At 39.5% G+C, this 26,169-nt stretch overlaps 2 protein-coding genes across 3 annotated transcripts; both read right to left on the bottom strand.

Annotated features, from left to right (window-relative positions):
• Positions 1 to 3,889: 3,889 nt before the first annotated feature.
• On the bottom strand, positions 3,890 to 7,071 carry LOC146621874 (GTPase IMAP family member 8-like). 2 transcript variants are annotated; one of them, XM_085367593.1, is made up of 3 exons: positions 6,851 to 7,071; positions 6,168 to 6,647; positions 3,890 to 6,071 (listed from the first exon to the last, which is right to left on the bottom strand). In XM_085367593.1, the coding sequence occupies exons 1-3, from the start codon at positions 7,054 to 7,056 to the stop codon at positions 3,890 to 3,892; spliced, it is 2,868 nt and encodes a 955-aa protein (XP_085223719.1). In that variant the 5' UTR covers positions 7,057 to 7,071. The 2 variants fall into 2 exon arrangements, with proteins under 2 accessions (XP_085223719.1, XP_085223718.1); XM_085367592.1 differs by having other exon boundaries at positions 3,890 to 6,654; positions 6,855 to 7,056.
• A 12,315-nt stretch (positions 7,072 to 19,386) lies between these two features.
• On the bottom strand, positions 19,387 to 22,428 carry LOC146621873 (uncharacterized). The gene is made up of 4 exons (XM_085367622.1): positions 22,081 to 22,428; positions 21,830 to 21,997; positions 20,713 to 20,805; positions 19,387 to 19,704 (listed from the first exon to the last, which is right to left on the bottom strand). The coding sequence occupies exons 1-4, from the start codon at positions 22,408 to 22,410 to the stop codon at positions 19,387 to 19,389; spliced, it is 909 nt and encodes a 302-aa protein (XP_085223748.1). The 5' UTR covers positions 22,411 to 22,428.
• Positions 22,429 to 26,169: the final 3,741 nt, after the last annotated feature.

Below are 26,169 nucleotides of genomic sequence, written 5' to 3'. Positions count from 1 at the left end.
GAAAACAACGGAATTAAAATGAAAACAACAGAATTTGAAAACAAACAATGGAATTAGAATGAAAACAACGGAATTTGAATGTATAGAACAGATTTTGAATGAAAGCAACAGAATTCTAAAACAAACAATAGAATTTGAATAAAAAGAGTAGAATTAGAATGAAAACAACAGAATTTGAACGAAAACAACGGAATTTGAATGAAAACAACGGAATTTGAAAACAAACAACGGAATTTGAATGAAAACAACGGAATTAGAATGAACAGAACAGAATTTGAATCAAAACAATGGAAGTTTAAAACAAACAACAGAATTAGAATGAAAACAACGGAATTAGAATGTACAGAACAGAGTTTGAATGAAAGCAACAGAATTCTAAAACAAACAATAGAATTTGAATAAAAAGAGTAGAATTAGAATGAAAACAACAGAATTTGAACGAAAACAACGGAATTTGAATGAAAACAACGGAATTTGAAAACAAACAACGGAATTTGAATGAAAACAACGGAATTAGAATGAAAAGAACAGAATTTGAATGAAAACAACGGAATTAGAATGTACAGAACAGAGTTTGAATGAAAGCAACAGAATTTTAACATAAACAATAGAATTTGAATAAAAACAACAGAATTTGAGAACAAACAATGGAATTTGAATGAAAACAACGGAATTAGAATGTACAGAACAAAGTTTGAATGAAAGCAACAGCATTTTAAAATAAACAATAGAATTTGAATAAAAAGAGTAGAATTATAATGAAAACAAAATCAATTGAATGAAAACAGAGGAATTTCAATGAAAACAACGGAATTAGAATGAAAAGAACAGAATTTGAATGAAAACAACGGAATTTGAATGAAAACAACGGAATTAAAATGAAAACAACAGAATTTGAAAACAAACAATGGAATTAGAATGAAAACAACGGAATTTGAATGTATAGAACAGATTTTGAATGAAAGCAACAGAATTCTAAAACAAACAATAGAATTTGAATAAAAAGAGTAGAATTAGAATGAAAACAACAGAATTCTAAAACAAACAATAGAATTTGAATAAAAAGAGTAGAATTAGAATGAAAACAACAGAATTTGAACGAAAACAACGGAATTTGAATGAAAACAACGGAATTTGAAAACAAACAACGGAATTTGAATGAAAACAACGGAATTAGAATGAAAACAACGGAATTAGAATGTACAGAACAGAGTTTGAATGAAAGCAACAGAATTCTAAAACAAACAATAGAATTTGAATGAAAGCAACAGAATTCTAAAACAAACAATGGAATTAGAATGAAAACAAAAGAATTTGAATTAAGGGACGTGACAAATCGTCAGTATTTTACGTGTCGGGAGTGAGAACGGGCTGTGGGACTTGTAAATGACAAGGACCTGGTTTAATTTTGATATTTCACTGGAGTACATGGATTTGGTTGCATATATTGAGAAATTAATTTGTTATGACCTTGAAACAGAAAACCTAAACAAAATAACAATAATTATCTTATATCTTTTTTTATTAATAAATTTTATTAATCACTTCTCGTTACCCCATGTATACTACACGATGCATGACGCACGATCAAGGCGAAACTCGGGCCGATCACCAAAACGGTCGCACGACTGAAAAATCAGCTCAAAAATCACAGTGTATGCCCAGCATTACATTATGATCCGTCGGCACGTGCGCGCTCTGTGTTTACGTCATTGTGCAGAATCCGTGTACCTGCTCTCATTTACTGTTTTAGCTGTTTGGTGGTTGTTGAAATTTATGAGGTTCAACCTGAGATTCTGGGCAAAATAGATTTATATTTAAAAATCAATTCAGGATTTTAATGAATTGATTTTGATCGGAAAATGGATCAACAAAACCACCCCTAACATGGAGCAACTGCATTTCTGCTTCCTCATATTATGTGGGTGTTCCACAGATGTGCAACTTGCTGCAGCTCTTCCTGTTAAATATTTAATATTTATCTTATATCAGCACAAAAACACATTTCTTTTGGCTCAACATGTGACCCAAGAGCACCGTATCAGTCAGAACAATAGAGTTTATCAAAAATACCCAACAACAAGAATAACAGTGGTAGATGCATAATATTGGGGAAAATTATTAATTATTTAACGTGAATTGTTTAAGTCAGCCTGATTTTATGTTTCTGGCCAATGAAATATGATTTTTTTTTCCTATTCTGAACACAATGATAATAAGCCTGGTTATCCTCTCTCTGTCTGTCTTTCTCTCAACCCCATATCAAGATATTTCGGTAAATGTCTCACAGTACTCTGCGTGACAACATAACCTGCCTGAATGCAGTTCAGGTGGTGTAGTTTATATCCATGGACCCTTCCATGTCCCTCCAGTTGATCAATAAGAAATCCTGCCACCTCAGTCGGATCGGACTCTTTCTCCTGTACAGTCCCATGCGTTTTAGGTTTCTTCTACGTGTCCGCATGCTTATCACAGTACTGTCCAAGCTGGTCAATAACAGCAAGATCTCCCCATGCCTCAGTCCAAGCACAAAATAGAACTTAATGAATTCAGATAAACCAGCCATTTTCTCGCACTCTGATCTGCACTGTCATCCACTTCACTATGTTTTAAGGCAAACAAATATATTGTGTTTTAACAATAAAAGATATGCTATAACGTAAAAAACTTTATTGTTCAAACAATGTGATTATCACATTTTAACAATATAATTTTTATGTTGTTCAAACGTGAAAAATATATTGTTAGAACAAGTTTTCATGTTATAATGTGATATACCTCTATTTTTCTTTTGCTTGGGTGGCAGCTCTATGCTTCTGTAACCTGATCCAACAAAACTGAAGAACAACATTTTAGCCCTTTTAGGTTATTTATAAAGAAAGTCTGCCATATATCCATATATGTTCCCAACTTTCCAGTAATCACACATGATACATTAATAGAAGGACATTTTATTTTTATAAAACATTCTTACATAATGACCAGCAACTTTTTTATATTCACTCTGAATTTCCATATGGGAACTATGGCACTGCACGTGTATAGTATCCACCAATAAAATCAGAGTAAAACTGTTCATAAGTCAATAAAAGTCAATAAAACATTTCCTACCCCTTAAATAATTGTATCAAACTTTATATAAACACAGTGCTCAAATAAATGCTTACAAAGACACATTAGAAAATAATGTAGTAACATCATATAAGTTTTTTAAACCCTCAATATCCATAATTATTATGTGCATGTATTTTGATATTTACCAATTTTATATCTAAATGTATGTTATCTTATTGTTTACAAAGTAAATTTTTCACAACTATTTTTCTTCCTATTTAAATGAATACGACTTGCAAAGAACAGATCAGAAATTATTATTATGTTTTTAATCCTGCCATAAAATGTTTGTGGCTCATATAATACAAATCATACACTTAATATTTCAAATACATCATCTGTAGACTGTTCAGTATTTCCAGGTTTGCAGTGGAAATCATTAACAGACAATAATTTGGTGAATTACTTTGAATTACTTTTACTTTCAAACGGAGAAGATTAATGTCCTTTTATGAGAGCACAACCTGCTGGGCACAATAGTAAAAACACTCAGTGTAAAAATATGGCTCTAATAATAAACACTAATGTTGGTGTCTTGCTGACACTGCTGCCTTTCCAGAGTCTAAAAATTAAAAATGACAGATTTCAGCAGCAATTTTGCATTTTGCTGCTTTGTTAATTGAAAAAACAAACAAACAAAAGTGGTGCTCTCTCTATCACTGTAACTGTAGGTCCTTTGTGATGTTCCATGTTTTATTTTATGTTCACTTTCAAACACTGGTATGAAACTCATGTGTTCTTCTAGTCTGTTTTACTGCTGCACTGTTTAAAGTCATCAGGCTATGATGCATTTATGGTTTTGTTTATATTTGTTAATTTCTTCTTCATGCTTTTTCTGCATTTCCTCCAAGTCTTTCTTCAGTCTTTCTTCTTTGTCACTGGAGACCTTGTGCAAATGAGAATACTCATGTTTGTGTTTCTCATGCTTTTGCATCAACATCTTATATGTTTCCTTCAGATCCCTTATCTCTTCATTATATTTCTCTATCAGAGATTCAAAGTCCCTGGTGTATTTCTCTTTGAAGTCATTGAGCTCTTCAGCTTGATTTCTGGCCTCGTCTTCATATTTCTGCTTCATTTGTTTAATTTTTTTCTTGTTGTCATTCTCTAATTCTCTTCTTTTTCTTTCCTCCTGTTCTATTCTGACACAGTCATCTTTCATTCTTCTGTGATAATCTTCTTTTTCCTTTTCATATTTTTCTGTCAGCTTTTTGATTTTCTTATCTTCTGCTTCTCGTCTCTGTTTACTTTCTTGATACTTATTGTCCCACCAGTCTTTCCTTTCCATCTCCCAGGCCTCTCTCTCTCGTCTCATTTCTTCTCTGTTTTGCTCCAGCTCTCTGATGAGTTCTTCTTTTGATTCAGATTCTATTTGCTTCTCCAAAGTTTCCAGTTTTAGTTTCCATTGTTGTCGTTGAGTTTCTTCCTGTTCTTTCTTCTTTCTCTCCTCATCTTCTCTGATTTTCTGTTCTCTCTCTCTCTCTTCTCGCTCCTGGTTAATGCGTTCCTCCATCTGCTTGAGTTTTTTCAAGCTCTGCTCTTTCTCTGACTCAAATTTAGAGATCTGTTCTTCCATTTGTCTTTTTACTTTTTGCATTTCTTCTTCATGTTTCCTTTTAAGCTCCTCCCTCTCTCTCATCATGTCTTCATCCTTCTGTTTCAGCAGCCTCTCCATCTCCTTCTGTATCGCTGCCTCAGCCTCTTGGAACATCTCAGTGGTGTAGTATCCGCCATAATTGTCTTTCAACATGGCTTCAATTTTGATCAGCAGGTCTGTCACTTGTCTACGGTTTTTTGGATCTTTGTTGTTGAAGACGTGGTATCTGCCTCCACAGTCTTTAATCAGAGTTTTTACAAAATCAGAACAGTCTTCTTCTATGTAACGTTCAATGGATGTGTCTTCAAGCTCATCTCCTCTGGTGAAGGTAACAATGATGAAGTTTCCTGACTTCTTTCCAAAAATCTCTTTGATCTTTTTCACAGTTTCTTTCTCCTCCTCTGTAAATCGACCGATCTGCAGCACCAGTAAGAACACGTGAGGTCCAGGAGACAATATGCTGATACAGTTCAGAAGCTCTTGTCGAACTTCATAACTGGACAGAGTCGTGTCAAACAAGCCGGGGGTGTCGACCACAACAACAGGACGTCCATCAATCTCTCCTGCTGCTTTCTGACATTCTCTGGTCACAGAAATCTGACTGACTTTAGATAAAAACACCTTTTTGCCCAAAATGGTGTTTGCAGTTGCACTTTTCCCACTGCCAGTTTTTCCAAGCAGCACCATCCTGATGGACTGTTCACTTTGATGTGCATCATCAGATGAAGCCACACTGCTGCGTTTAACTTCCTGAAGTTCAGCTTTAAGTCTTGTTACCTTCTCCATTTGAGCTTTGGTGAACATTTCTTTTGTGAAGCACTTGGATCCTTTAGCTTTCATCTTATCCACTTCATACAGAAGCTTTGCAATCATGCGCTTTTCTTCGATGTTGAGAACAACTAATTGTTCTCTATGAGTCTGACAGAGCTTCTGAATGTCCTTGTCTTGTCTTACAAAGTTACCAACAGCTGGATCTGTAGGATCTGAGTCCACAGTGAACAGAATCATGGTGAAGTCATTGACTCGAGAGCTGAATGTGTTCTGGATGGTCTCTAACTCTCCCTTGTCTTCATCAGTGAGGGGAGCCACAGGTAGGACCAGGATGAAGGCATGGACACCCTCAGGATCACAGAGGGAGATACACCTGAGTGATTCCTCCATCACTGCCTCCTGAGGTTTTCCATACAAGGCAGGCAGCTCCACCAGGGAAACCCAACGTCCACACACCTCTCCCTGATGTTTAACACACTCTGATGAGTTGGAGGCTGAATGAAGCTCAGTCTGACCTAAAATGGCCTTGGCTGCTGACGTCTTCCCTGCTCCTCTCCTCCCACACAGAACCAGGTTTAAAGATGGTTTGATGAGTTCAGATTCTATTCTTCTGATCCCTTCAGGTGGTTTGATGTCTTCAGACTTTGGTCTGATGGTCTCTTCGGTGACTGTGAGGAATTTTCCTTTGTTCTCATGCACGATGTTCTCAATCTTCTCCATTAACTGTCGATGATCATTTTCAAACATGTTGTAGTGTCTACCTTCACAATCTCTAAGTAGAGAATTAACAGAAAACCACATCTCCTCCTCATCTGTGATGATGACCATTGAGTGTTTAAAGGCATCTCCATTAAACACACTCAGGGTCAAACTGAGAGTTTTTCTGCTCTGCATAGTGAAATCAGAAGGTTTCACCATCAGCAGCAGAACGTTTGGTCCAGGAGGACAGAGACTCACACAGCTCTTCATCTCTTCTCTCGCTGCTTTCAGAGATGGACTTAAGAAGTCGGGAGTTTTCACTACTGTTAAAGGTTTTCCTCTCCACTCTCCATGGAAAACTTGTCTGTCTGGAGAAAATCCTGAAAAATCATAATTTTTCTTCACAATAAAGTTACAGAGTGCTGTCTTCTTTGCTGAGTTTCCTCCAAACAGCAACATGCAGAGTCTACGTCCTGTAAAGGAGCAAAGATACAAACAGGAAATTACTCTCAGACAGTCTGACTGATCCTAAAAGCCTTTTGGTCTTTCTTCACTTTTTCCATCTTCAGTAAATGCTGCTTCATGTTTTTGGTGGATCGTTCCTTCTGAGCACTTTAGAAAGTGTCTTTATGTTAAAATATCTACAGATAGAGTTTGGGGGTTTTTTACTTACCAACAGGCTGAGGATAATTCAGAGTAACAGGAGCTTCTTTTCTTTGTTCAGCGCTGGTGTGCTGACAGGTCACATGTGTTCCATTGTTCGTTTCTACAATGCGTTCCATGTTTTCTAGTAACTCCCGAATGTTGAGGTTTTCAAGCTGCAGTGACTTGTTTTTACATCGTCTGATCATTTCCTGTATAGGTGTATGATACATGACACTATGCCATAAACCCAGACGCCTCTCTCTGGGTGGTGATATCAGAACCAGTGAATGATCAAAGGAATGATCACTGAAGAAGTTCAGGACTCTGCAGAGTCTCGTTTTTTGATGCTCTTTGAAGTCTTCAGGCTGTAGAACCAGCAGGAACACATGAGGTCCAGGATCAGAGAGCCTCACGCAGTTGTTCACATGTTCCTTTAATTTCTCCACTGAGATGTTTGGATGAAGCAGATCTGGAGTGTTGATGAGAAATATTTCTTTCCCTTGAATGTGTCCACTGACTCTCACACATCGGTCCAGTTCTTCCTCAGGGTTGAACTTGTTCTCTCTCAGTATAAAGTTTCCCACTGAGCTCCTCTCAGACCAGCTGTTCCCCAGCAGGACAGCTCTGAGCTCAGACACTGAAACGACAGCAAACACAAACACTGAACAAAGAATCTTTCGAAGTTAATACAAGCAGAAACAGCACTATATCATAGGTTTTAATTAATCTAATTTTAATGATTTTCCATTTGTAACCACTGAGTTGTAATTATTGAAAAATGCGCAAAAATTGTCAGTTTGTTTAAATATGTGTTATTTTTTCTAGTATTTATGGATCATTACTGAGCCATAAATATATATTCACATGTGAGAATACTACATAAAGTTTGAGAGCTGAAAAATGTCATGGTCCCTGTGTCTCCCCGGCCAGCCCAATGTGGCCACAAGTGTTTGTTGTTTTGCTCTCCTTGCTCTCTCTCTCTCGTCTGTCTGCCTGGGCGGAGCTCAGATTAGGCTCCCGCCCTTGGGATACGCACCTGCATCTGATCACCGGTGATTTGCAGTTTGATCTCTGACTCTTCTTAAGGCGGGGGCTCTGAGCTACTCGTCGCTGGAATGTTGAGTAACTCTCGTTAGTATTGCCTGGCTTCATTGCGATTCTGTTGACCCGTGCTTGCCTTGGATTAATCCTCGTCTCTGTAAATAGGTATTTCTGGCTCTGCCCTCATTGTGACCCCTGGACACCGTGGGTGAGAGTGGAGCTGCTTGTGTGGAGATCAGGAGTGATTTTAGCCCATTTTTGGGGGGTGCTGAATGAATCAAAGCACCCCCAAAGATTTCTTACTTTTTTGACATTATTTGCTGTTTGTGTGACACACTACTAAAAATATAAAAAGCATACAGTACTTGGTTGAGATGTAACATTTTAACAACAAAAGTATAGATCCCTCCCATAATGGTTGGTTCCAGCTCGCCTCTCCCCTGCTCTGACTCTAGCGCTCTTGCTGCCAGAGCGATGGTGGCTGAGAGCAGCGGTGTGGAGGTCTGGTTTAAAACAGGACATCTTAGCTGCATTTAACCTTCAGTTACTCTTTATATAGTTGGTAGGAGTCAGACCATGTTTCTTTGTAGCTGAAAAACATTACATCAGGTAACCTGCAGTGTGGAGAGCGGAGCCAGTACGAAGGCGTGTGTTTCCCAACCTGCTGACCCCCAGAACCCTGGTCTACCCCCCCCCCCCAATGTGTAAATAGCGCGCACGCGCATGTTTTGTTTTCAAGCTCCATTGCAGTTTATTTCACACCTTAAACATTTAGTAAACAATTAAACTGCAATGAATTACAGGTAGCAATAACTGCTAACTCTTTTACACATCGCCAACACCTACACGTGTATTTTTGAAAACGCAGCTTTTTCTATGCGTTTGGACCTCTCGCCCACACGTAAACGGCGTTTTTGACTATCTTCAGTTTTTACACGCTTGCATACACACACGCAGTTACTGTCCCTCCACAGAGGCGTCACGGTGTAATTATTTTACATGTAGTTGTTTTTTTTCCTGTGCAATAATATTCAGCATTGCTAACAATAATTTGTTTTTCAAAAAATTCCTCTGTGCAAAATGGGTTCATAAACAACTGTGGGATACTGTTTGTCTGTGGTTTGGACTGGGGGAACAATTAGTGGCAGGATCAGCCTGATATTATTTGTATCCCACAGTAACTTTACTGTACAAAGAGCTAACAGCCAGCCGGACCTAACCCAGCGGTTCATGGTGGAGATGGATGCATCAGAGTCGGGGCCGTGCTTTCTCAATGGTTTGAGGGTAAGCTCCACCCCTGTACCTTTTTCTCTTGTTGACTCGCCCCAGCCGAGAAGAATTATGACATTGGAGATCGCCAACTGCTGGCCATAAAACTTGCTCTAGAGGAGTGGAGAGACTGGCTGGAGGGGCCGCACAGCAGTTTATCGTATGGACTGATCATAAAAACCTAGAGTACATCCGCTCGGCGAAGCGACTCAACTCACGGCAGGCCAGGTGGGCTTTGTTTTTCACCCAGTTTAATTTCACTATCACTTACAGGCCAGGCTCCCAAAACGTTAAACCAGACGCTCTATCCTGGCAATTTGCCTTAGTTGGATAGGAATCCGACCCTGGATCTGTTCTGCCCGCTTCCTGTATTATCGGAGCCGTTACGTGGGAGATTGAGGAGCTCATCCAGGAGGCGCAAGAGACCAATCCTGATCCCGGAGCAGGCCCCCCCGATCGACTCTTTGTTCTGGTGGCTGTCCGATTCTGAGTGCTCCAGTGGGTTCACACAGCCCGTTTCTCCTGCCATCCGGGAGTTAACCGCACTACTGCAATCCTGCAAAGGTATTTCTGGTGGCCCACCATCAAAGACTCACGGGAGTATGTAACCGCCTGCATCACTTGTGCTCAATATAAGTACTCCAGTCAACACCCATCTGGACATCTGCAGCCACTCACCACACCTGGGCGACCTTGGTCCCACATCTTTCTGGATTTTGTCACTGGTCTGCTGCAATCTGCAGGTAACACTACAATAATGACCATTGTTGACTGGCTCCATGGCATCCCTGAGGACATTGTCTTGGACCGGGGCCCTCAGTTCATGTGGCGGGTGTGGAAGAGTTTTGCTCTACCATAGGACCCAAGGTCAGCCTCTCCTCCGGCTTCGACCCACAAAGCAACGGCCAAACGGAGCGCATCAACGAAGATTTGGAAGCCGCCCTCCGCTGTGTCACCTCTCATAATCAGGCCATCTGGAGCGAACACCTGCCATGGATAGGGTATGCTCACAACAGTCACACATCCTCTGCATCTGGTGTGTCACCCTTCAAAGTGTCTTTAGGATACCAACCACCTCTGTTTCCCAAAGTTGACGGTGAGCATACTGTTCCTTCTGTCCAACATCATCTTCGCAGGTGTAGCAGGTGTCGCAGGGCCTGGCGGGCCACTCGGGCAGCGTTACTCCGGACCGAGGAACGTAATAAAGCACTCGTGGATCGCCACCAGACAGCCGCCCCTGAGTATGTGGTGGGGCAGAAGGTATGGGTCTCCACTCGATACGTGCCGAATCTAAGAAACTCTCCCCCAACTTCATTGGCCCATTTGAAATCAGTGCTATAATCAACCCTGCAGCTGTCCGACTGAAACTGCCACGCAATATATTCATGATGAACCCTGGACACCGTGAGTGAGAGTGGAGCTGATTGTGTGGACGAGGAGCAGAGCCAGTATGAAGGCGTGTGTTTTCCCCAACCTGTTGACCCCCGGAACCCTGGTGTCCCCCCCCTTCACGTGTATATAGCGCACCAGTGTGGTTAATAAAGAACTTTGAACCGTGTTCTCTCAGTCTGCGCCCGAGTCCGATCCACCGCTGTGACAATAAATAAATGTACCCTCTGATAAAAGCTCAGTTTTAAATCCACAGTGTCATAATCTGAAGACCTATTTTTTTTCCTTGTTCAGCACAGTTTTCTTTCCTACAGTCTCTTTTGAAAATTGCACCAACTTCATGTCTGTGGCATAGAGCTACATAAACAAGCACTGGCATCCTGAATGTTTGATCTGTTAACATGAAGTTAAGGAGACATTTGATATGCTGTAACCTCTCCCAGAAATGACCCCCAAAAGTTTACATAAAATAGTTTTCTTCACTTTTCACTCACTGTAGGGTGGCAGAAATTCGAAGCTCTTCCTGCAACGTCTGGGAAAAGTGTCTTGTGCTCCTGCAAAGATAAAGAAATAACTCTTCTTTTATTATTATTTGTAGTAGTTTATGCACTGAGACGTGTTATCCTGCAATGACTACATCAGATGGAACAAAGCACTTTTAATGTCAACAGCTGCATGAACAGATCACATTAGTTCTGGGAAACTGTCGTCTCGTCTCTGTATGTACTGAACTGTATATAGCAGAGGAAACAAAGTTTACTTTGAAAGATTATTAAATGTGACTTTTAATTTTCAGAAAATACATTCTGACAAATGTTATTGGTTAAATGCATTGTTAAAGCATGTTACATGCAACACAGCATCCAGCCTGGTTCAGCAAAGACACTCAGATGAGACCTGCTGTAAAATATTCACCTGTAGTCACATCGTTTATTCTCCAATCAGACAAATTTCAGATTTCAGCAACAAGGAGAAACCAAGAAACAAATTACTGTCAAACGGTGCTTGTAGAGGGAGGTAACCCACAGGTACTGCATGTAAGTGTGACAAAGTAAGACTCACCAAAAGCTGCTGCCATGCTGTCATTCAGCTGCAGAACTCACTGTGGAGTTGAAAAGAAAAAAAGAACAATGTTCTAAATATTCACAACAAAGTGAGCAAAATCTTCTGTCTTCAGAAGCGTGACTGCATTTAAAATGTTGCAGAACAGAGCATGCTCATGAGAACAGGTCCCGAGGTGTCCCATGAGAACGCAAAATGTTACCTTCCGTGTCCCTATGATACGTGTGGATGGAATCCAATAGGTTGATGCTCCTGGTGGTAACACGTGTATTCCAGCCTTAACCCTAATTATAACCATAATCGCTAACTTTAACCACAACTGTGTTTAGATAGTGTTTTCCAAAGTGATTCATGATGAGAAAGTAAAATAAATGTACATGTGTAGATTCAGTACAAACTGTTCTCATGTTTCCTCCTGTTTCTGAACGCGTAACATAGGAAAGTGTTGGGTGGCCAAAAGCATAACATACAGACGATTTGTCACATAGCGGAGTATGTTACGCTTTGGGAGTGAGAACATGTTGGGCAGAGAGTACATTTCAGGCTGTTGTTCACTTTTAAGGTTTCAGTGCTGGTTTGATCGTAGTTCACAAGTTTTCGGTGCATTTAATGCTTCCTAGTAAATCTTGAATGTTTCAATAGTTTCAGTAAATATTCTAAATCTTCTCATCCTTTCCTTTGGGGAAATAATTTAACACCATCCTGAAAGTTTGCTTCCCTCTGCCATCTCTGGTCACATGGTTCAGATTTTATTCATTCAGATCAAAAACATTATTATTGCAAAGTGTGACTGAGTGTGGTTAGATGTGTCTCTGGGGAAATTTCAATCCAGCAAGGTGAATAATCAAACCATCGCAGTAATATCTGTACCTGTCTGCCAGAGAAGTTGTTGATTGAGTAACATGTGTGTGTCAGCAATCACTCTGGAGTTCGATAAAGATTCAATCAAACTCTGTAATCACTCATCTGTCAGCTTTCCTGGTGTTCGGGCTGCTCGTCTGTTCTTTATGTCTAAGTTCTCAGTCATCCAGTTCATGGTAGACTAAGGAGCTTGGAAAGGAGGTGACTGGGTTTCTTTAAGTCTTCATGCTTATTACACAAGTCTATTCTTTACATCACTTCTACTTTTCCATGTTTTCAGATTTAATTCTGCCATCCATCCAATTTTCTTGCTCACCTTCTGCAAGCCGGTCAGATTCTGTTCTGTGTGCTTTAAATATCTGTTCTCGTCTTTCAGTCTTCCTTTCAAACTCATTTATGCAGCACGCTTCCTCCCAGTCTCCGCTTCACCTTTGTCATTCGGAGCGTCGTCCGAGCCTCCATCTTTGTGTCCAGCACCACCAGCATCTAGACTCTGGGTCTGTCCTCATTCCAATTATTGCGAACCATCTGCTATGATGGATCATGGAAGCCTATTCCACCTCAGCATGTAGTCAGGTTCTAGAGAGTCTTTAATGTTATTCAGGTGTGTTGCAGCAGGGACACAAAAGTTTCAGGACACAGGCCCGCGAGGACTGGAGTTTGAGACCCCTGCCAAAGACCGGAAAACCACCCCCACCCTCACCACCCCTCCTTTGTGGGGTTTTGGAGTCTCAGGGCGTTTGTGTGTATTACTTCTTATTTTATTTTGATATTTGTCCTGTCCCATGTGTGCCGTGTTCAGTTTCCCACACACAGGGAAAGATTAAACCTTTCATTATACTTTTATTTTGTATTCAGATTTTGACATTTAAACCATCTAAGTGTGATAGTCCGAGTGAGCTGCTGGTAGTTTTCCACTGAGCTCCAGATTCTCCTGTGCCCGCCCCTGGGCGGAGCTGTCATCTCCTCACCTGCCCAACTTACCTGGAGTTAATCTAGCGCAATCTACTGAGAATATTTAAGACCAGCGTCTTCATTGCTTGTTTGTCACTTTACCCACATTGGTAAATGTCTCTCATGCTACATGCTTCTAGTCTAAGTCTATGTACCCACCTTGTTTTTCTTGTGCTACAGCTCTCTGGTCACAGCACCTGTTTCACACTCTGACTCCTGGGAAGGATTTCAGTATGGCACCTGCCTGCCCTCTTGCCACTGTTTTGCACTGGATCTCTTTTAACTCAGGTCAGCCCAGCATCGCTCTCTTCAGTTCACCCGGACCTTCAGCTGCTCCTCAAAGTGTCACCAACTCTGCCTGCAACATGAGTCATATTCCTCTTTCAAATTCATTCAAGCCTGGAGAAGTTTCATACCCACGCTAATCACCCACTCCTCTGTCCACAGTTACAGCTTTAGATCTCCACACTACGAGTCGTGTTCAAACATCAAGCCCCGAATCCCTCACCAAGTTTATTCCTTTGATTAAACTTGGAAATAAAGTTTGAAAATTGCTCTGCTGTCTCCACAGTCACATATTGGGCCCCTTTGTAAGCTTCTGAGCTCTGAGTGGTTTTGCAGTGTGTACAGACACATTTGTGTTCACCTGTCCTGATAAAACACCTGGTCGCTGTGTCATCAAATACATGCTTAACTGCATCTGCATGCACATCCAACAGCAATGTCGAGTAGCCCTGACCATCACTGCTGAGGTCATAAATAAACCTCCAGATTTGCATATACGAGAACTCTGAGAGGTCAGGTTACTCTAATATTTGCTCCCACCAAGCTTAGAGGCTTTACTTGATGAGTTTGCCTCTGTTCAAATTAAACAAGGTAACAAGAAGTCTGTGTTTATCTGTACACAGTGGATGTTATCTACTCTGTGGTCAATGTTCACTTGTTTCAAATGTTATCATTTTCTTCTTTGTGCATGCTGTTACTCATCGACTCACAGGGCGTGATACATTTACTTTATATCTAACTGCAGGTCAAAGGTTTGTTTTATAAATATGAACGTGAGTTAATGATTTAAAAAAGGCCCTTTCTGAATATTCTCTGCTATCAGTTTTATGTTCCTAGACAATCTGAGACTAAGACTTGTGAACCTTTTTAAAGATTAATACAAAAGTTTCAGACTTTGATGCAGAAGAGAAAATAACAGTTATGGTCACAAAAATAAAAATACTTGAATACATAAAAAGAAAAATACATCAGGTTATGATGGAATAAGCGCACGATGTCATTCAAGTTGACTTTTTTTGTTTTTTTCCTACAGACTAACAGGAGGTCACACAGGTCACAGTGAGTATTACATTACTGTTACTCAGCTGTATTCCACGTATCGTATTTATTACTCTGATGTCCACAAACTGATGAAAAGAAGGAAAGCATCCATAACTGTGATTTTTTTTTAAAAACACACCAGATGGGACATGACTGTCTGGAACTTTCTGAAAACCAAATGTTATTTTGACGGCTCCTGGTTATTAACATGAATAGAAGCTGCACTAATACACACAGATCTACATTTACACAGTTAATATTCTTACAGTTAAATATTATACTTTTATTATTGAATTTTTTATTGCTCCTAACATTATGGCTGCAATTAAATTCATCGTTCCTGGACTTTAGACTCTCCGCTCTTGAACAACAATGCACTGCCCGGCTGGATTAAAAGCGTTACTTTGTTAAAATCTGAACAAATTTAAAACAGACGAGCTTTTTGACACGAAATTCAAAAAATCATTTCACTGGATTTTTGTCTTTGAGATCAAACGTCACAAACAGAACCACAGGGATCCTGCAATCTGTGCATGGACTGATTCTAGTTGTTATTATTGATCAGGTCATCCTGCAGATCTTACCTGAGCTGTGTGTCTGTGACATCACTGTGCTGGGAGCAGAATTCATAAAGTGACTCTTCAGGTCTTTTAGCTAAAAACAGTCGTCATTGATATTCCACATGTTTCATGCGACACCTCTTCAAGGTGAAAGCTCACCTGTAACAAAGTCGTCTCAGCAGAGTGGGCGGGAGTCTCACTGCTGACATCAGCGTGACATCACTGAAACACCTGAACACCTGAGTCAATGTTAACCTGCAATGCGATCGTGGCTCAAGAGTTGGCAGTTTGTCTTGAAATCAGAAGGTTGCCGGTTCGAGCCCCGGCTCCGACAATCTCGGTCGTTGTGTCCTTGGGCAAGACACTTCACCCGTTGCCTACTGGTGGTGGTCAGAGGGCCCGGTGGCGCCAGTGTCCGGCAACCTCGCCTCTGTCAGTGCGCCCCAGGGTGGCTGTGGCTACAATGTAGCTGCCATCACACCTGTGTGTGAATGACTGAATGTAGTGTGAAATGCTTTGAGGTCCTTAGGGACTAACTAAAGCGCTATACAAATACAGAACATTTACTATTTAACACCTCAAAGAAAACTAAGACTGAGAAAATTTACAAGTGAATAAAAACTGGTTTCTGTTAGATGAGGAGAACAACCTCTCCTGGTTAATTCCTGAATTGTAGTCTGTAAATGTTACATTCAACCACTGAATCTATCAGACTCTCATACGACAGTAGGAGTGTAGATGGAGCACAGAAACAATTCTTCCTTATTTAAGTTTATATTTAATTTCCAACTGAGGATATAAAATATTCACAGTATGCTTGGTGAATTGGCACTGAACTCAATTTTATTACTGAAATTTGTAAGAATGCTGCCATGGGAGTGAAAAGTCATTTAGGGGATCCAACAGCAGTGTGCTAATGTCTGTGCAAATATGCAGTCAGATCATTTTAATAAATTCCTGCCAGGAGCAGCGCAAATTAGCAGCTCAAAGACGAGCACTGATGAAGGCGTGTGAGGAACAGATTGATGTCCTAAAAATAAAAATAGAGTGTAAGTGTAGGTTTTACATGTATTTCTCTCCTAGTAGTGTGGCAGTTAAGAAGAGTAAGAGGAGGCTGAAGAAGGTTTCTATAAAAGTGAACTCTGTTAAGGTCCTGAGGACTTAGACTCAGGTGGAGCTCAGGATTTATCCAGAGGAGAGCTGCATTATTAAAAACAAGCCTGTGTGGAATAGCTGATCTGTGCAGTGTGTGGAAGAGTTATTTACCATCAGATCCTGAACTGTCTGTGTGTTCATTAACATACCGTCAGGTCGCTCTTGTTAACAGCTGGAATTTGGCAGATGTTTATATACAGTGTGTATGGCTCTCAGGAGAGAAATAAAATAAATTTTAAAAAAAACATGAAAATCTGAGCGTGCACACTGCTGGAAAAATACATCCAGAGACCTGTCTGTCTGTCCTGCACTCTCTCTCTGTTTCTTTCTCTCTGATTGTGGAATAAAAGTATGAACATGTGTTTATAAGTTACACTTGCGTTTGAATCCTGCAGCTTATCACACATTTGATTTCCATGTGTGACGACTGCAAGTGTCCAGAGTGAGGACAGACTGAGGGACCCACTGCTGCACATCATCTGTGAGGCTTTGCACCCCTGATGATCCACCAGGACAAACTCAGCAGTGTGTGAGGAAGAGGAGGAGGAAGAGCCAGCAGCAGCTGACAGATGGAGAGAATAGACAGACTGTTCCCTGTTTGTGAAGGACTGCTAGAAAAGTTTAGAATCACTAATTGTCTGTCCTGAATCAGTCTTATTAAGTAATGTTCAAATAATGTGATCATTCCAGTGTTTTCAGTGTGGGAGAAAGGACTCAGGGCCTTCAAGTTACACACTATGAAAGGCAGCAACAAGTTTAACATTCAGAAACCTAAAGTATGTATCAGCAGCAGAATGGAGCTAAAAATAAATGTTTGTTTCAGTTCTATGAAGCTTTGAGTATTTTGGATCAGTAGCACTGCTGTGTTTGTTGCATCATATTGCTGTGATTGTTTATATGCTTTATATATTCTGAGCTAAGTTGATCTATACAGGGAGTGCAGAATTATTAGGCAAGTTGTATTTTTGAGGAATAATGTTATTATTGAACAACAACCATGTTCTCAATGAACCCAAAAAACTCATTAATATCAAAGCTGAATGTTTGTGGAAGTAGTTTTTAGTTTGTTTTTAGTTTTAGCTATTTTAGGGGGATATCTGTGTGTGCAGGTGACTATTACTGTGCATAATTATTAGGCAACTTAACAAAAAACAAATATATACCCATTTCAATGATTTCTTTTTACCAGTGAAACCAATATAACATCTCCACATTCACAAATATACATTTCTGACATTCAAAAACAAAACAAAAACAAATCAGCGACCAATATAGCCACCTTTCTTTGCAAGGACACTCAAAAGCCTGCCATCCATGGATTCTGTCAGTGTTTTGATCTGTTCACCATCAACATTGCGTGCAGCAGCAACCACAGCCTCCCAGACACTGTTCAGAGAGGTGTACTGTTTTCCCTCCTTGTAAATCTCACATTTGATGATGGACCACAGGTTCTCAATGGGGTTCAGATCAGGTGAACAAGGAGGCCATGTCATTAGTTTTTCTTCTTTTATACACTCAAAAAAATAAAACATTAGATTTACTTAAAAAAGTTATGTCAAGTGGTTCCACACAACTGCTTTAAGTAACTTTTAAGAAATGTTGTTACTTAGTTTGAACTCAATACTGTTAAGTTAGATTTACGTAAGTGTATTGGCTAAATGTAACTTAATTGCAATGCTTAGCTGATACTTATCTTTGTTGCTTTAAGCCTACATAACTTGTTTAGGCAATATCTTTGTAATACTGTTACTTAGCTGGTACATAAGTTTTCTGCTTTAGAAGGACATAACCTGGTTAGGTAGTATCTTTGTAAAACTGTTATGTAGCTGCTACATAACTTTGTTACTTTTGAATTATATAAAATTGTTAAGTAATTTCTATTCAATACAATTACAAATAAATCATTTACACTGGTTACTTCCATACAAAATAGCAAAGTTTCTTAAAAGTTACTTAAAGCAGTTATGTGGAACCACTTGACATAACATTTTTAAGTAAATCTTAGGGAGCTCTTTTAGGAAGAAATGAAGACAGCACCCAAATTATCAAACACAATCCTGCCTTTAATAAGCACATTCAGTGCATATAAAATACTTTTTTCCAAGCACAACAGCTTAACAAAAAGTGCAATCAATGCAACTTGTTACAAATTCCAAGTGAATATTTTGTGCAGAAAATGTAGATCAGTATAAAGTGCTAACCAACTTGTCGTCAAACTAAAATGATTTAAAAAAAATGATCCAACAAAGTCCTGTCTTTACTAAGCACATTCAGTGCATATTAAATACTTGTTGACAGACCGAAAAGACTGTAGAGCCGTAGCTTAACACAAAGTGCAATCAATGCAGACAACTTGTTACAACTTTAACTAAATACTTTGTGCATAAAACAATATTTTACTTCAAAGATCAGTGAAGTGCTAACCAACTTGTCTTTCAACTGGTCCAGAAAGCATCCAAATTATCAAAAAAAATCCCACATTTTACAGGACGTTTCAGGAATTATTTTCAAACACTGATAAGCATGAAAGAGCAAACTAAACTCATTTAAAACAGTGAAAATTGGCTGTTTTGTTCAAAAACTGTACTGTAAAACAGTGTTACTCAGTTTTTCAAGTTATGGTTACATCCCAAGTTGCAGACAGCTGCCAAATGTCACATTCTTTGAAATATCAAATCACAGCGGCCTAACCGCTAGAACTTTTTAAAATGTCTGTCATTTTCTGTATGTTGTCAAGTAGCAGTAGAAGAAGTGCAACACCAATTTTTTAAGTAACAGTATTTTGCTAAAATGCAAATGAACATTATTGTTCTCTAAAACTGGTGAATGTTCCCAAGAAACAGTACTGACAATGAAAAAAAGTGTTTATGAACAACTTAACTATACCTGAACGTAAAGCATTCAAACTAAGTTAAGCAATAAGGGCCTCCCGCTTCCTCCTCTTTATTCAAGGAGTTTGTTTCTGAGCACTTGAACTTTTTTTGATAGCTTCTTAGCATCAAGTCCCATCAGTACTTTCTGAAAAAACTCAAAAGTGTACCTGAGGTTGGATGGGTAGCTCATGTTTAAAGTGTAGATCAGGCCGAACAACAACACAACAGCAGTGGCAACATCAGGAAGATCTCTGAGCACAGCGACACCCTCAATTATGATACCAATGTCTTCTGCCGGGTCAAGGTCACGCTCTCCTTCTGGTTTGATGACGTAGATGCCAATGAGCGTCTTCTCCATTTCACTTTCGGCCTCATGGAAGTCCACATCCTAAAAAAATTAATAAGTAAATAAACATAATAATACAAGTTGCAGGGTTTCATATCAATTAAAGGGATATTCCACCCAAAGGGGAAATTTGTCTATTACCATAAATTGCCAAGAGTTAGATAAGTGAGAAAAAAGCATTTTGTAACCAGCACAGTACATTTCTGATCTTATACCCATTGTTCCTGGTGAGCTCAATAATCATGTCGACTGCAAATGAAAAGTAAAAAGTAACACGACGGATTTGCAGGAGGAGGCGATTTAGACTTGGGCCTACATTACGGTTACGCCAAAGCACCCTGTAACCCGCCATGGCATAGCACTTGGATACAACAACAGTGGTTGAAAAAGCCTCTGGTTTCCATAAATAAACACATATTCGAATATCCATGCACCATGCAGCGGCGGCTTACAGTGTTGTATGTGGTAACCATAATGTATTCCCAAGTCTAAATCTACTCCTCCAAATCCTTCAAGTTACTTATTACTTTTCATTTAAAGTCGACATGATTATTGAGCTCACCAGGAATAATTCGTACCATTAAAGAGTCATTTGCAACCAAAATGCTTATAGTTCCCATTCACTCCATTTTTTAAATGCTAGGCAAAAGCAAATAGACTGCTGCCGGATCAGGAGAATTAGTGCACTGGTTACAAAATTATTTTTTCTCACTTATCTTACTCTGGGTAATATGGTAATAGACCAATTTTCACTTTGGGGTGGAATATCCCTTTAAGCTGCAAAACAGTAGACAGCTCAGAGCGAGATGAGAGGTGTTGGTCCATCATCTAGATTACACGGCAGAACAACAAAGCAGAAAGACAGTACACTCAGCCCACATTACACCCCAACTGTAATGGCAAGGGTCACTCCCGCATAAGCTTGTGCTTTTATATCTCCAATAATGTTCTAATTTTAACTTTTTGTTATAATCTAATGAATGTGTGTGAGGAAAAATTACCGTCAGTTAAATTTTTATTACTGGAAATTGTTTCTATTTGATTACTTGCCTGATATTCTTTGATCAAGCTGTTCGGATCTTCATTGAGGTAGACTGCAAGTCCTTTCAGCGTACACACTCTTCTCATTGCAACTGTGTCGTTCTGTAAAACATAAAAGCAAATTTGACTTAGCTAAACTTTAAAGACATTTTCAGTTAACTTCAGCAAAATAAATGTATATAATGCTTTGAGAAAAAAAGTCCATGACACACTACAGAAGAACAACAAAATTTAAAATAAAAAAAATTAAGGAAAGAAGGAACATTATCATTTGAAAAAATGTGACGAGCAAAAAAAGGTAACCACAGGATCCCAAAAAAAACAGAAACCCGACCAAAAACAGCAGCATGAAGAATCCAGTGAGGAAGAGGATGAACAAGAGGTCACACCAAAGCCAGCCTGAACAGAGGATTTTTTTTTTTTAAAGTAAACCACTGAGTCCACTGATCTAAGGCTTAGGAGGAGAGTTCCAGAGTTTGGGGGCCACAGCAGCAATGATCTGTCACTTTTGGTCTTTAGACTGTTGTGCACTACCAGGCTTTGATCACTGGACCTCAGGGACCTGCTGGGGGTGTTGGGACTGAGAAGATCTCCATTGTATGATGGTGCTTGTCCATGTAAGGCCCTAAGGACCAGAACCAGGATCTTGAAATGAACCTTGAAGTTGACCAGCAGCCAGTGACGCTGGAAGAAAAGCGGGGTGACGTGGGTGTGTTTGGAGGACTTGAACAGGAGGTTTTGCAAGGACAAATGAAAAAACAGTTGTAGTACTAAGCTCAGAGACCTCCCTTTATCCCGTCTTGGTTTGAAAGGTGCCTGATGGCAGTTTATTCTAGCTTCAGCTTTTCTACTGTAAATGCCAAAATTCTCCCCAGGGAGCCGCGGCAAATCCCGTTTTGGAAACGCTACTGTCCTGTAAAAACAGCTTTTAATTCTGGCAATTTTTTTTTATAAAGTATCCAAATCAACTTAAAACTTTATTACTGTGACAACACTATCATGAAAAGGACAAAGAATAAACAATCCCATAATACCAACATTAAACTTTACCTTACAATAGAAGGAGACAACAAAATCATATGTATTAAAAGAGGGAATGAAGCATTGAAAAAAATTAATTCCAAACCTCATCAATTGCAGCCATGATTTCTGTGATCTTGCGTCCAGATGTTCCTCCCTTGTTTCTGAAGACTTTGGTCAGTTTGGTTGTGTTGTTGTCCAGCTGTGCCATAAATGTGGATGTTAGCGGGACCGTAGTGATGCGCTGGAATTCAGCATTTATCTGTAAAATAAACAAATGTTTAGCGTGATGGGTTTAAAATATTGCATGTGGAGTGCATTTGCAGATCAACTGATTCAGTTACCTCACGTGGAGAAAAAAAGAGCTGGCCATCGGCTTTTAAAGTCAGCTACGAAGGGCATGTCCTGAAGAATTTCTTGCCTCCGGTGAGGAAAGGTTTGGGCCATTTTTGCTTTGATGGTTTCATTGTTGTTCTTCTTCTTGAACTCTGAAAGCAGCACCAACCTTTCTTCTTCCTGACTCTCTCGGGTTTCTCCAGCTGGATAATCAGGGCAGAAATTCACCTCTGCTCTCCTGGGTTTCTTGACTTGGTTGGGATGCACATTACTGTTCCCTCTTCTTTTGAGAGAATTGATGACCAACTCACTACACCCTAAGTTCTTCAGTTTTCCACGATAGTTTGACATTTTATACTTCAAACTGATCTTCCATGCAGAAAGGTTAAAAGTGTTCCATTGGCTTGGAATTCCTGGTTGCCTTTTGTCAATTGCAGCTCTACATCGAAGCTAAACTCAGGTATGCGAAAGTCCAGTGGCCAGGCTTCTGATCGCAGCGTGGAGTTTGCTGAGCTCGAGGAGCTTGATGACCTGGATTCTGGCGATGACAGTATATCTGTGTCATAATCAGGGTTGTGGCCAGAGCAGGGGCTACCCAAGTTAAATGAGGACACACTGCTTTCATTACTACCAGTGGATGTTTCTGGAACACCTGTTTTAATCACTTTTATTTTGTCCATGTCTTTTAGATCAAATGTGGATGTCATGTTAAGGAACTGATTAAAATCTGTGTCCATGTACTGCAATCTGAACTGTTCAGAAACTCCGCACTGATTTTCAATCTCCGCTTTGAGCTCGTTAACATTCTTTGGTATCCCCAAAGGAAGGGTTAACTTGAGTGCGTTGTTCTCCCCCAGGATTATCAGAAGCTTTGTTGGGGCTGTCATTTCTGATGTCCCAATCTCCAACTGTTACTCTAAAAAATAAGTGCAAGAACATGAGCAGGTGGTTCCCAAACTTCAGTACATGTTACATTTTTTTAGTGGTATTCAGAATTTTGCAGTACAATTTTTTTTCTAGTATTTTTACAAGGCTTGAAACATATCCGAGTAGATTTAAGTTCTGGTCCAACTATTTTTAAGAACCAAACTTTGAGAAGAACTGCTATACAGCACAAAAATTAAATCGGCAACATGGACATTAAAATTACCTGAACAGTGTATGTATCTCTTTAATTTAACCATGCGAGAAGCTCCGACTTGGTAGTCACAAAGTGGATAACAATCCACCAGATCCTCATGTGCAACAAGAGAAATTTCCTTTGGAGATGGGTCAATTTTGAAGGATCCATAGTGTTCAGTGTACCACGAGCTCAGTTTTTTTACTATAAACACCAACGAATCTGCCAAAATACACATCTGCAGGATTTCAGCAAACTCTGGCAGACCCCCCAGTGATCCATGTACTATTAACATGCCCTTCCTGTAGTAGATGCCCGCAACAGACACACTCTGGGCAAGGCTAACTACAGCTGTGTCAGGGTACTTTTCAGCAAGACAATGTGCAATTTCACGTTTGAGAAGTTCTACTGGGACTGCCGAGACTCGTGAAACCTCAAAAGTGGCTTTGCTACAGCCTGATGAATGCATGTAATGGCCAATCATGAGCTGGTGTTTGGTTGATAAAGACAGGGTTATGTTTTTGAAGCAGTTTGTGTGTCTAGCAACTTTTTTAAAAAATGTGTGCTTTGCCTCGAATCTGATTGTCCATAATAAGGCAAGTGGACCAAAATGGCGAATTATTGAGGGATAATGAGCCAGAAAGTGATGTTTTGGCAATGGTCTTCTATCTGGGCATACTTCTTTGTACCTTTGATGGTGGTCTAAAATCTTACTCTCCAGGTATGCAACTGAGTCACTGTTATGAACAGGACACACAACAAGCTCAACAATATCCTTCAAATCTACTAGAAGTTCCCAAGCTGGTTCGTTTTCAGGTATGTGTTGTCCAATAATAAGTGGCAGAAGTCTTAGTAAACACCAATTTTCATGTGCATTGCCACCAACAGTTTTTTTACTAAGAAAATTGTGAGGCAATTTCTGAGGGCGATTAGTCTGATCCCCTCCTTTGTAGGGAAATGACTGAACAAGTCTATTTAGATTTTCAAAAGTGATGTACTTCTTGCCTATTAGTATTCGAAGGCACTCAGCTATCTCAAAAGGCACAATACCTTCAAAAAGGTCATGTGCAAGATCAGGGGGGAATCCTGTAGTGACCTTGAAGAAAGACAGACTGTCTGCTAAGACACACGAGCTTTTCACACCACAACAAGCTACCCCTGTCTCACGTGCAGTTGCTATGTGTACACGATGGAGCTCCTCAGTTCTCAGAGAAAAGTCACTATTTGTAGCTTTTGATTCAATTTCTGAGCGTGTAGCAGTACAAAACCTGCAAAAGTAATCTCCAGAAAAACTTTCCACAAAACCGGCCAATCCATGAGCTCTGAGGCTGTCTGCCACTACATATTGGACAGTGCCTTTAAAGTTGACCCCTAAATTGTCAATGAACACTCCCTGCTGCTCTAAAATGACAAGGTCTTGCAAAAGTGGCTCAAATATTTTTGAATAGCCAAAGGTCCTAAGGTCCTCACTTTTGCACAAGAGAGCCAAATAAATAGAAGAGAGGGATGAATGACTACCTGGTGGCAAGTTACCTAAAATCCAGTAAACTGAGCAAAGTTTATGCTTTTTCCGTGATGTCCCCAATGGATTGCAAATTTCGAAATCATCAACATAAAGACAAATAGAGATTCTTAGTTCACCGCCTGAGAAAAACTCATTATTTTGAAAATGTAGACCATCTTTATATGATGTATACTTTTCCTTATTTACAAAAGGATTCTGATTGTGGCTAGTGACAAATTTGTTCAGTATGTTTTCTTGTTTAAATATCTGCTGTAATGATTTTAGAATAGGAATATACTGAAAGGTCCTCTTGCTTTGGGAGTCGAGAATGTATTCAATTGGATCAATTACTTCAAAATGTTTTCTGTAATACTGTCTGCGTTTGAAGGCAGTGGCAAGTGTGCCGTCCTTTTCTATGGCTTTTAACAAAGGGTTAAAAGAAACTGCCTTTGTCAGTTCTTCAATAACAGGCTGGTCTAGACAAAGGTTATGATTCTTGAGTATGTCTACAATTACTTGATTTGTCAAAGGCACTGATGCACAGCTTATCAGGTAGTGCAATTCTGAAAGCAACTCGTCAATTGCTATGCTGGGAACATGAAAATAGTTTTCCAACTTAAGTAAAAGAGATGCAAAATTAAGTTCTATTACATTTGCCAAATCTTCAGTCTCACTTGTAGTTTTATCGTGATCAATATTTGCACTTATGTCCTCTTCTACAATAGTGTCTGTACTGTCATCAGCTGATGTTTGGCCTACAATAGTGTTAGCAATACCGATTTTAAAGTCTTTTAAGGTATAAGGATTGTGTTTCCTATTTCGATGAGACTTGAATGTACCATAGATATTTGTTTTGAAAGAACAACCCTCAAACATGCAATGCACAGTCTCGTTACATTTTAGATGGTTGTTAATGTGAGAAAAATACTCCTGCTCTGAAGCTATGTTGCAGCAGGAACACAAATGGCAGTTAAATGTTGCCAAACTCACAGACTTGTCTAGAGTTCTTTGGGTATGTGATCTGCTTAAGTGGCTATGTAGAGCATTCCATGTTTTGAAAACACAGACACAATTAGAATAGGCACATGGATACTGCTGTCTACTATGAACTAACCTGTAGTGTTTTAATAACAGAGCTCGTGATGACACCACTTTTTTGCACAATTTGCACTGCCACATCAACGTATCTGGGGGAGAAGCACAAAAGACATTTTCATTACACTGTCCCTGAAAAAACTAAATAATTTGCACATTGTTAATGTTTCATATTAATCAGTTTTATTTTTAATATTGTATGCTACAACAATGAATTTATTGATCTACATCATCACCACTGCATATTGTGTAAATGTGTGTGTAATCTGACATTAAAAGTCGAGTGAGAAATCCCATGGACATTGTACAACATTAATGCAGTTCATCTTACACCAGCTTACTAAATGCTTTCTGCAAGCTACATCAAAACGTAAGCTGAAATATTAGACAG

Source organism: Diplotaxodon limnothrissa, linkage group LG12, assembly GCF_057381915.1.
Source record: "Diplotaxodon limnothrissa isolate DT_005_m linkage group LG12, D_limnothrissa_male_GT1.1, whole genome shotgun sequence".
In the NCBI taxonomy this organism is placed as follows: Eukaryota; Metazoa; Chordata; class Actinopteri; order Cichliformes; family Cichlidae; genus Diplotaxodon; species Diplotaxodon limnothrissa.
Note: the sequence above shows the minus strand (reverse complement) of the source record. Positions and strands in the feature narration are given on the sequence as shown.